The sequence below is a fragment of the Nothobranchius furzeri genome, chromosome 18 (assembly GCF_043380555.1).
Source record: "Nothobranchius furzeri strain GRZ-AD chromosome 18, NfurGRZ-RIMD1, whole genome shotgun sequence".
Lineage (NCBI taxonomy): Eukaryota > Metazoa > Chordata > Actinopteri > Cyprinodontiformes > Nothobranchiidae > Nothobranchius > Nothobranchius furzeri.
Genome location: NC_091758.1, coordinates 18,480,027 through 18,492,074, shown reverse-complemented (window position 1 = coordinate 18,492,074; position 12,048 = coordinate 18,480,027). Strand labels below are relative to the sequence as shown.

Below are 12,048 nucleotides of genomic sequence, written 5' to 3'. Positions count from 1 at the left end.
TACATTATATTCATGCAATGCACACAGACCAATGTATTTCCGATGTTTATTACGTTTAATTTTGATATTTATAGGTGACAACCAATGAAAACATCAAATCTGGTATCTCAGAAAATTAGAATATTCTAAAGGCCAATGAAAAAATGTTTGTTTCTCTAATGTTGGCCAACTGAAAAGAATGAACATGAAAAGAATGTGCATGTATAGCACTCAATACTTAGTCGGGGCTCCTTTTGCCTCAATAACTGCAGTAATGCGGCGTGGCATGGACTCGATCAGTCTGTGGCACTGCTCAGGTGTTATGAGAGCCCAGGTTGCTCTGATAGTCGTCTTCAGCTCCTCTGCATTGTTGGGTCTAGCGTATTGCATCCTCCGCTTCACAATACCCCATAGATTTTCTATGGGGTTAAGGTCAGGCGAGTTTGCTGGCCAATCAAGGACAGGGATACCATGGTCCTTGAACCAGGTGCTGGTGGTTTTGGCACTGTGTGCAGGTGCCAAGTCCTGTTGAAAGGTGAAGTCTGCATCCCCATAAAGTTGGTCAGCAGCAGGAAGCATGAAGTGCTCTAAAACTTCCTGGTAGACGGCTGCATTGACCCTGGACCTCAGGAAACAGAGTGGGCCAACACCGGCAGATGACATGGCACCCCACACCATCACTGACGGTGGAAACTTTACACTGGACCTCATGCAACGTGGATTCTGTGCTTCTCCGCTCTTCCTCCAGACTCTGGGTCCTTGATTTCCAAAGGAAATGCAGAACTTGCTTTCATCAGAAAACATAACTTTGGACCACTCAGCATCAGTCCAGTCCTTTTTGTCCTTGGCCCAGGCGAGACGCTTCTTGCGCTGTTTCTTGTTCAAGAGTGGCTTGACACACGGAATGCGACACCTGAATCCCATGTCTTTCATGAGTCTCCTCGTGGTGGTTCTTGAAGCGCTGACTCCAGCTGCAGTCCACTCTTTGTGGATCTCCCCCACATTTTTGAATGGGTTTGTCGTCACAATTCTCTGCAGGGTGCGGTTATCCCTAGAGCTTGTACACTTTTTTCTACCACATTTTTTCCGTCCCTTCGCCTGTCTGTTAATGTGCTTGGACACAGAGCTCTGCGAACAGCCAGCTTCTTTAGCAATCACCTTTTGTGTCTTGCCCTCCTTGTGCAAGGTGTCAATGATTGTCTTTTGGACAGCTGTTAAGTCAGAAGTCTTCCCCATGATTGTGGTGCCTTCAAAACAAGACTGAGGGACCTTTTAAAGGCCTTTGCAGGTGTTTTGAGTAAATCAGCTGATTAGAGTGGCAGCAGGTGTCTTCTATATTCAGCCTTTTCAGAATATTCTAATTTTTTGAGATACCAAATTTGGAGTTTTCATTAGTTGTCACTTATGAATATCAAATTTAAATGTAATGAACATCGGAAATACATTGGTCTGTGTGCATTGCATGAATATAATGTACAAGTTTCACGTTTTGAATGGAATTACTGAAATATTTTCAACCTTTTGATGATATTCTAATTTACTGGCCAGCACTTGTATTGCATTTTTTTATATTAGCAAATCATTTTACATATAGTTTTGCATTATTTTTGGTGACAAATATACTTTACGCAATAGAAAATCTGAGGAGTCATGGGAGCCGAAAGAGCCAGCTCTTTTTGATGAGCTGAGCCAAAAGAACCAGCTCTCTAAAAAGAGCCGGAATTCCCATCACTTCCATGAATCATGTGACCGCGAGTCGGCGAGTTCAAAGCGTGTCGCAACTCTCTCTTTCTTCAGCTCAGTCCTTCCCTAACCAGCTAACTACAAACTTTTCCACTAACCTGTCCTGTGGGACTTTTATTATCTCCTCATGTCCATGCTGTCTCTGGAGGAGCAGATAGGAAACAAGACCTCCTTTAACATAAAAAGAAACAAAGCTTCCTCCCAGTTTCTCTTTAATCTGAATTTTGCATCAGTTTATCATCATGAAACAAAAGAATAAAGTGTAACAAAAATTTCCATTTTTTATTTCTCTCATTTTAAATTCTCCTTGTTCCTAAATAAAAGAGACAGCCGACGTCACTCAGGCCCGCCCCTTCCCCAAGACCGGTGTTCTGACACAAACCCTAACCCTCACCCTAACCATAACTCTAACCCTAACCAAAGGAAAAAAGTACTAATACTTACTACTTATCTATTTTCCTGCAAATATGACAGCGGAGTAGCATTCCCCTTTTGTGTTGTGCGCATGCGCGCACCTGCTCAGTAACAACGGGTAGGACGGTTTACGGGGTAGGAGAAATTCCCAGAACACCTGATCTCCCGACCCGACATCACAACACTTGGTCCGACTGGAAACTCAATCAATCAATCAATCAATCAATCAATCAATCAATCAAAGCTTTATTTATAAAGCGCCTTCCGCAACCCTGTCAGGAGGCCCAAATTATGATGAAATTATGAAAATAATAATGCGTGTTTGGGGGTTCGTTCTTCCGATCATCTCTCTCTCTCTCTCTCTCTCTCTCTCTCTCTCTCTCTCTCTCTCTCTCTCTCTCAGTCGCTGATCGAGCGAGCGGAGCTTTCCTCAGCTCTAGTACAGCATTTATCTGCAGAAGTACCCGGGTTATTTGACTGACCAGCCGTGTGGATTCAAGGGGCAATCAACCTTTGAATACCCAGATGACCAATCACTCGCCTTGCTGAGACAACTTCGCTTTGCCAGCTGGATCTCCAGGAACCCTCATCACGGTAGATCTGCATACTGGTGTTCAGTGATGGGAGTAACGCGGTACAAAAGTAATTTCTGTAATGCATTGCTTTTTGCTGTAATGTGGTAATGTAAGGCATGACAGGGTAAGAAAATGGTAATATTTACACGGTACGATTGTCAGTAACGCGATAATTACAATGCATTTTTAAATCCAGAATCAAGATGGGGTTTCCTAAAACTTCAAATTGCGGGAAGCCTGAAAAAGGATATGACGTCATTTATGGACTCAGCTTTGCGGAGTAGGACCTGGCTGCAGACGTTATGATTTATGTGTTTAATGAATAACAGGACCTTGGGCTAACTGAGCTAGACATCCTGATCCACATAAGGTAAACACATGACATATTGTTCACTCATCCAATCAGAACTTCCTTTCTGATGCGGGCCAGAGTTCTGTGGTGTTTAGTTAATCTGTCCACTCCGATTGGCTAAGAATCATAAACAACTAAGCTTAATAAAACAGAACAACGCCATTTTAAGGCAGTTCCAACGAAGTTTTTCAACGTAGTTCAACTTGGTTCTACGCAGTTCCAACCAAGTACTCGACCAGCTCTCAAATCCATCTGATGTCCCTCATCGCTAAGTGAAGTACAGACTGGCCGGCTGTATTTTCTACTTTTAAGCTGAGAAATGTCAAGCTGGAAAATTCTGTCGTTTTATCAACAAGACGACTGTTCCTTCAGAATAAAAGCTGAACTCTACGTGACGCTGAAACCTGCCGTTGTACTGGGAGTCTATCCATAGACTGGTTTGTCGTGCTGCCGACGCTGTTTCACCAGTTCCAGCACCAAGGAGGGTCCGAGGACCTGACATCCGGATCTAACACGGGAGTCTCCTCACAGTACATAGATCTGCATCGATGGCGTCTCATGTCTTCCTCCTGAAGTCCCTCGGTTAGTTAGACACAACAACATCTGCACTCAGACTCGCCGTCACCAGATGGAGATTCTGAACTGACACACACACACCAGCACTTCAGCATTACATTCATCTGCATCCATCATTAGAGAGTTAGTCCTGGTGATTGTTTCGAATAATTATAAAATAAACATTCTTAAACGTCCCACCTCTCTCTTTTCTTGTCTCTAAGTCAATACAAAGTGTTTGAATAAAATTCTCTGTGGTAAAAACAACCTCTTCTGATTCTAAGGGCCCGGTCCAAAGATTAATGATCCAGATCAGGTTTGAATCAGTGATATCTCTGGACCTTAAAAAAAAGTGTAAGAATATACCAACTATATATATATATATATATATATATATATATATATATATATATATATATATATATATATATATGTATATATATATATATATACATACCCCCCCCCTATATGTATGTATGTATATATATATATATATATATATATATATATATATATATATATATATATATATACTTACATACATGCATACACACACACACCCCTATATATATGTATGTATGTATATATATATATATATATATATATATATATATATATATATATATATATATATATATATATATATATATATATATATATATATATATATGCCCTTAGGAGCCATTTTCAGAAAGCACGCTGTCTCATACCATCTTTACGCTGACAACTGTCAAATCTACTTTTCATTTAAGCCAACTCAATTAACAAAAGTTCTGTCTGATTGTATCCTTGAGGTCAAGCTATGGCTAGCTGATAACTTCCTCCATCTTAATGACTCCAAAACTGACTTAATCGTTTTCAGTCCTAACAGTATCACGGCGACTCATCAACCTGACCTCAACTATCTCTCACCTAATGTATCCTCTGTAATCTCCAACCTTGGAGTAAAAATGGACCAGGCTCTGAAGATGGATGCCCAGGTCAATCACAGTTAAATCATGTTTTTACCAACTAAGACGCATCTCGAAACTAAAGCACATCCTGAGTGTACATCTTCTGAAATCTGTGGTCCACACTTTCATCACCTCAAGGCTGGATTACTCTAACTCCTGCTTATACGGCATCAGTAAAGCAGCTCTTTCTAGACTTCAGCTGGTCCAGAATTCAGCAGCTAGGTTCCTGACTGGAGCTGACAGAAGACAACACATTTCTCCACTTCTGAAATCTCTCCACTGGTTGCCCGTGCAGTTCAGGATAAATTTCAAAATGTTGCTTCTGACTTACAAATCCTTGAACCATCAAGCTCCTCCGTATCTGTGTGAACTTGTCCATTACTACAATCCGCTGCGTACTCTCAGGTCCGAAGATAAGCTCCTCCTAGCTGTTCCGAATGCACGTTTAAAAAGCCGTGGAGAGAGGGCTTTCTCTGTCTGTGCACCCAAACTGTGGAACGCATTACCACTACTAGTGAGGCAAGCACCAACAGCTAGCATTTTTAAATCACGCATGAAAACTCACTACTTCAACCTAGTGTATACCACATAATTATAAACCTCACTTACAACTACATTGTTTAAAAATGGACTTCACAATATCAACTTCCGTATTATTGGGGTTCTTTTTAAAATGTTTTTCTTATTTTTTATATTCTCCCTGTGTTTCATTGATTTTTAACTGTTAGTTCTAGGAATCTTTTGTTTTTCCTTTTTATCTTTTATCTCTGTTCTACATGACGGTCTGACGCCGGTTTAATTAACTAACATTTTTAGTGTACAGCGCCTTGTTTGGTTGTAATGCCTTGTTAAATGCGCTTTATAAATAAAATGGTATGGTATATATATACACATATAGGGGTGTGTGTACATTATATATATATATATATATATATATATATATATATATATATATATATATATATATATATATATATATAGTCACGTTTAGGAGCAGGAGGTTAGGACCCAAGATGCAGAACCCAGGATGACAAGAGGCAGGAGTGGATATGTAAGTAAAAATCCTTTATTTGGAGGAAGAACAAAAATAAATCCAAACGGCAGGGAACCAAAATCCAAAAATCCAGGGAGTCAAACAACACAAGAGGAACGAGCAGACTGACAGAACAAATAACGCTGACAAACAACAATGGACTGACAACAATGAGACAAGGAGGGCTTATATAGACAGGGAGGAGCAATTAGGGAAACAGGAAGCAGGTGTGTGGAGTGAGGCTGGAGGGAAGGTAGGTGACAACAATTATCTGGATGGGGAAGAGAACCAGTGGAGGGCAAATAAACCTAACACTATATAAAACACACAACTAAACCTAAAGACTAAGGGAAGAACTCACACAAACACATACACATACTGACACACACAAACTCATACACACATACAATGAACTGGGGAACAAGAGGCTGGGGCTACAACTTAAGCCACACAACAGAGATGCAGACAAAGGACACATGAGGGCGCCATGAGACACAAAAGGGGAATCTAAAGAGGGATGGAGGACATAAGGAGACACATGGGGAAGACACAGATGCAAACCATGACATATATATATGTGTGTGTGTGTGTGTGTGTGTGTGTGTGTGTGTGTGTGTGTGTGTGTGTGTGTGTGTGTTATTTTAAATTATTTTATTTAAATATTTTTTTTTCCATTTACTTAAAATTCTGTTTTCAAGTAATTGTGCTAAAATTTAAAGGCACACTTGGCAGTTTTGCTTGCTTTTAGAAGAAGAAGAAGAAGAAGAAGAAGAAGAAGAAGAAGAAGAAGAAGAAGAAGAAGAACAAAAGACATTTTCTACAGCGCCTCTCAAGATAAAAATCACGAGGCGCTTCACAAAAATAAAAAATGTTTAAAATCAGGTTTTATTACTAATTGAGAAAATCAGCTGGAACTGTTGATGGAAACTAGTTGAAACTAAATGACAGGAGATGTCCAGAAAGTTGTGTGTGTGTGTTCATCAAAACAAAGGAACAGCATTTTATTTACGTTACCCAGCTATTACACCAGATGGGAATTTCCTGTTTCTCAGGATGTTTTATAGAGGATGTTATTATGGTCTGTATAATGACGTCACCCCGTCTTCTTTAGAAGCGTGTCCTCGCATGTGCAGCTGCTGATCAAAGTGGACAGAAACGGAGATCGGTGCTACGACTGCAACCTGAGCAATTAATATGCATATTTCCTCACGTTTGCCGTAAGATTTATGTAATTAATCAGATTTTTATCTTACTTCCTCTAAATAAATTTTAGATTAGGTATTCAATGAAAACGGACAGCTTGACATCTAATTTAAAAGCAAGTCAGGCAGGGTGGCTCGCTGGCTGATTCCTGGCAGAGTAACCTGGTGACCCCTGCAATAAAGTTTCTCGGTATGGTTTATGAAAACTGAATGACAACTCAAACATCAAGACATTTTTATTTTAAGTTCAGGAAAACACTGGATACAATGTTCTTTCTAATTGGTGGCTGTGATTTAAAAAGCAGAATATTCATGTTTGCATCCACTAGGAAAACAAAATGAAAGAGATGAGCGGCACCATCAACAGCAGCAGACCACCAGTTGGACCGCTGGCACTGTTGCAGAAGTTGCCCTGGCAGCAACTTATGTCGACTCCAGTCATGTGAGCGGCTTGTGCAATCGCATCCGCAGAGCAAAACTGCTTGGACGTGCAGCCTTTTAAAATCTTAGTGACCCCTTCTGCAGTCACTGTAACAATTATACCACATGTAAATAAGTGACTAACGGTATGAAGGTGTGGAGAACAGAGGAAGAAGGACTCTTACTTGTAGCTTTGATGCAGTGGTCCTCACTCCCCTCACAGTTCAAAGATCCTGTGCAGTCAGTTCCTTTGCAGGTGAAACACTGTCTGCCATTAGAAACCAGGCTGGAATCTGAACAAGAGAAACATTTTTATTTGGCAGAATGAAACAATTTCTTTTCTTTCCTTTTAGATGAGTTTTGCAAAAGGAGTTAAAATGACCAATGTGGTTCAATCAGCTGCTCAGCATCGACTCTAAGATAATATGTAACCATGCTCCTTCACAACTCTCACATAATTGCATTGAAAATACATGGAAACAAAATTAAAGCTGCCTAATACCTGAAAATGTGCCTTTATTTGTTCCCTTATAGGTAAAAATTTTGTTACTAAACCTTATTCAGAACAAGTAGATAAGATAAGATATTCATGTTGTTCTCAACAAAATTATATATATTTTTTGTTTTGTGTATCCATATATTATAATTGCATTAAACTTTGCATGTTAACTTTATTGTTTCTCTAAGTGTTTTTCTCCCCAGACTCTACAATGATGTTCTGCTGAGCTGTGGTGCCCTCATGGAGGGGGCCATCGGCTTGAACACTGTTGCTAACCACTGTGTGTGTGTGTGTGTGTGTGTGTGTGTGTGTGTGTGTGTGTGTGTGTGTGTGTGTGTGTGTGTGTGTGTGTGTGTGTGTATGTGTGTGTGTGTGCGTGTGTGCGCACGCTCTGTCTTCTAGATCCCCAGTGAGTCGTGGAGGATGGCTGCTTAAACTGAGCCAGGATTCTCTGGAGGTTTCTTCCTGTTAAAAGGGAGTTTTCCTCTCCACTGTCGCTACATGCTTGCTTAGTATGAGGATTGCTGTAAAGTCACGGGCACTAGTTAGTGACTCGATGCAACCTGCTGGGTTTCTTATATAGGAAACTTTTTTCTGATTGGCTCAATGAACTGACCTGTATTTAAATGTTAACTGTGTGAAGTGCCTTGAGAGGACTCTTGTCGTGATTTAGCGCTACATAAATAAACTTGAATTGAATTGAAAAACTTGAACTAACAATTGCAGGCTTCACCATTCAGATACAGCAGAGCATTCTGCACAGCTTTAAAAACCACAAAGATCAACTTTACTAGGGGCTGGTTTGGTGTTGCAGAGGTTCCCAGTGCAGCAGCTGGTGTTTATCCTGGTTTTGGAAATTCCATAGTTGATTGATCCTTTGAAACAGTCTTTAGCCTGGGCACATTTTTTACTTGTGATGTCAGAGATCTTTGAATCACCTAAAACCAAAGAAAAATTATTTTAAAGTTAATCAACACCAAGCAGGAGACCAACAACAAGAAACAACTCAATAACATACCTAAAAATGTTGTTACTCTTGCAGCAGCACATTGGTAATCCTGCGAGGGACATTCTGATGTTGTCTCGGTACAGCTTCCATACTTGTTTGGTAAACACTCATAACATTGCAGAGCGTCAGCTGATACAAACAATGACAACATTTGTTTTACTATTGTAAGAAAAACAAGAATTAAATATATGTTGAGTCATTATTGCTAAAGATCACAATAAAAGGTAGATTATAAGCCTAGTAACAAAACTTAAAAAAATGTGTTACAGTGAAGTCAATTAAGAAAAGAAAAAAAAAATTTGAACCTAATTTAAGACTTACCTGTTGGAAGAAGCCAAAGCCCAAGAACCAGAGTAAAAAAGTACATGTTGTCTGCAGCATTTAGTTTTATCAAGCTTATATAAGAAGTTCTCCTGAGGGGGTGTTGTCCCTCAGCATAAGACCACTCCTCCATCCCTCCTTTAATATTCATGTTGTTCTCAGTAAAATTCCCATTTGTTTGAAACTGAACAGTTTATTTCATTTTTGTTGAATTTCCTTCACTTTTTCTGACTGTTTTGTCATTGACATGAAAAAGTTACTCATATCTAAATGAAAAGGTGAAACATTGTTCATAAGAAACATATTTAGGATAAATTCAATCTAGAAACAAACTAAATGGAACTAAAAAGATATGATTTTGGGAATAAAATATTCCAGCAGTCAAACATGATTCAGATTAAAAGGAAACCTGATCAGCAGTAAATGTTAAAATAGAGATTTTCTTCGGCATGCATGCATTAGACATCTATAAAGCGGAACAGCTGCAAGTTAGCACTATTTCCAATTTTTATTTATTCACTCTCCTCATCGCACCAGTTCCAAGCACACATTCGTCTATTCATTAGAAATAACAACCAGGCTGGTTAGAAGTCACATTTGGGCAACATCTGCCTGGTCATGTGCACGTAACCAGAGATCCTCTAGAAAATTTTCAAACTGGGAAAGCTGTTGCAAAACTTTGTTTCCCATAAATTCTTGATAGTGTCTAGAAATGGGCATTTACTCAACGGTTTCAGCCAGTTATTTTGGAAAAAGGGCAAATGTTGAAACAGATCATGCCAGGAGCATTTCTTGTTCCGTCTTTTTGCTTCCAGCATTGGTTTTGCTTCCTCATGTAAACACGTGGTACTCCAGTAAGGCTGAGCCTGACGTATAACAAAACTTACCTAAACTTACGGGAAAAGGAAAGTTACAGATTGGTTCAGCCAGTGTTGTTGAACATGTCTTGACACTCTGGAGGCAGGCGTTGCAGATTTGCAAGTTAAAACCTGTTGAACCTTTAATATCGGATTGACTCTGGAAATAGGTCATTTGGGTTTGCCAGGGAAACAACATTTACCAATAATTTGACACAGAAGCAAAAATATAGTTTATAAACATTTATTACTATATGTATACGACTAATGATTATACAGAATAACTGAATGTAAATGACTGTTGAAGGTAGTATCAACTGGGACAATAACCAACTCTAATGAAACATGATCTTGGACATTATCAAGAGTCTAATCAGGTGTCATAGAAAAGATGTGAAGTCTGGGATTACAAGAATAATCTGGCTGAATTTACTGATGTTTGAATCTTAACCCATCCAACGCCAGTATGCAGGTCTACGATACCAGTGGTGAGGGTTCCTGGAGATCCAGCTGGAAAGCAAAGTCATCTCGACACATCTGACAAGTGATTAGAACTTCTGGGGATTTCAAAGGTCAGAGGCCCTTTTGAGTCCAGCACGGTTGGTCAGTAAGAGACCCTCTGGTACTCCTGCTGGAAGCTGATGGAGTTGTTTCAGGTTAAAACAAATGATGGTTGTTTGGATTTGAAAAAGGGTGGTTCTATGTCGCTAAAAAGTGTTTTGTTTCGTTTCGTTTTATTAAAATCCTCATTAGCTTCTGCCTAAATGCAGATGCTAGTCTTCCTGGGGTCTCGTACATTTTCATACAATTGTTTACATACGATAATACCCGCATACACACACACACACACACTCACACACACACATCCCTAATTCACATAATCCCAGTAGCTCAAGATGAAATCACATATCTAGAACAAAATTATATAGATAAACTAATACCGGGAAAGGGGTTAATCACACCAAATAAAGATTGAAAATAAAATACAACAGAATGGTGACCTCATGTCCATTGTTTCGTATCATAGTCCATCAATATCCAGTATTCAACCTCAAACCCAGATTTAGGTAATCCTTCATTCCAGAGTTCATCGTCACTATGCAATTAAGTGTGTAAACAAAAAATGTTTCAGTTTCTTCTGAAAAGAAATGTTATTACTTTCAAATATTAAAAATCTAGGTAATGCATTCCATGCAATCATAGCTTTATAGTGAAATGATCATTGAATTTGATTTGTTCTACTGCGTGGTAAAACACCTTTCATCTCATTTATCTGTCGTGTATTATAAGTATGATTATCTGAAAAAAAACCAATGTATGCTATGTATAATTTTTGGTGTTTTTGTAATTATAATTTTCCTCACAATTGTTACCAAGAAATACTTCAATCTACTCTTCACATTGAGCCAAGCAAGTTTTTCATGCATAGCTCCCACATTTGTTCTGCAAGGGCAGCCTAAAACAATACGAGCAGAGCAGGTCTATTTTGTGCTATGTGGAGGTTCCTCCAGCCATTTCTCACTGTTAGTATTATTTAAATATCTTTTTCCACACGCTGGTTTATTATTTCATTTTGGCAATATTGTAAGATGTTTACTAATGGGTGCACACATTTAGTAATTTATCTTATACATAGTTTATTTGATTAACTATTTTCATTTGTATTCCTGAGATTGGATGAACTGGCAGAGAGAGGGGACACGCCCAGTGTAACTCCATGCAGGAAGTGGAACATTCCTTCTGGCTCCTGGAAGCAGGATAATGAAGAAACCAGAAGTTCTGAAGCTCTATTGAGTTTACCAGATTTTGTTAGGATGTATTAGTTAAACTTTTTTTTGTGGTATTTGTACTTTGTTGACTTAGTTTCCTAGGTTTATTTACTGTTTGTCTTAGTGTTTCCCTTGTCTCTCCCCTCCTCGTTGTCTGTAGGCTAGCCTGTGTGTATAAATTCCCTTGTGTGTCTCAGCTTTGGGCAGTCTTGCTTGCTACTTTTAGTTAAGGTTATTTTTGTGGCCATTTTTTCCTTTGGGCCTGTTTTTGTTTTGATTTTGTTTAATTCTTTATGAAATAAATGGAGAAGATATTCTTTTTATACCATTGTCCTGGAGTTTACTGCTCGGTCCCTGACAGTTGGTG

General features: G+C 39.0%; 1 protein-coding gene across 1 annotated transcript; it reads right to left on the bottom strand.

The window, feature by feature from the left end:
- Window positions 1-7,024: 7,024 nt before the first annotated feature.
- LOC107374329 (urokinase plasminogen activator surface receptor) lies at window positions 7,025-11,040 on the bottom strand. The gene is made up of 5 exons (XM_015942478.3): window positions 9,056-11,040; window positions 8,744-8,863; window positions 8,517-8,663; window positions 7,412-7,519; window positions 7,025-7,334 (listed from the first exon to the last, which is right to left on the bottom strand). The coding sequence occupies exons 1-5, from the start codon at window positions 9,204-9,206 to the stop codon at window positions 7,132-7,134; spliced, it is 729 nt and encodes a 242-aa protein (XP_015797964.3). The 5' UTR covers window positions 9,207-11,040; the 3' UTR covers window positions 7,025-7,131.
- Between the last annotated feature and the right edge of the window lie 1,008 nt (window positions 11,041-12,048).

Bases quoted from the DNA above. Each gene is read 5' to 3' on its own strand.
- LOC107374329 (XM_015942478.3), bottom strand. From the start codon at position 9,206: ATGAATATTAAAGGAGGGATGGAGGAGTGGTCTTATGCTGAGGGACAA. The intron at 7,520-8,516 runs GTAAAGTTGATC...TCTCTTGTTCAG, and splicing joins CAACACCAAACCAGCCCCTA to ATTCCAGCCTGGTTTCTAAT. The intron at 7,335-7,411 runs GTAAGAGTCCTT...TAATTGTTACAG, and splicing joins CCACTGCATCAAAGCTACAA to TGACTGCAGAAGGGGTCACT.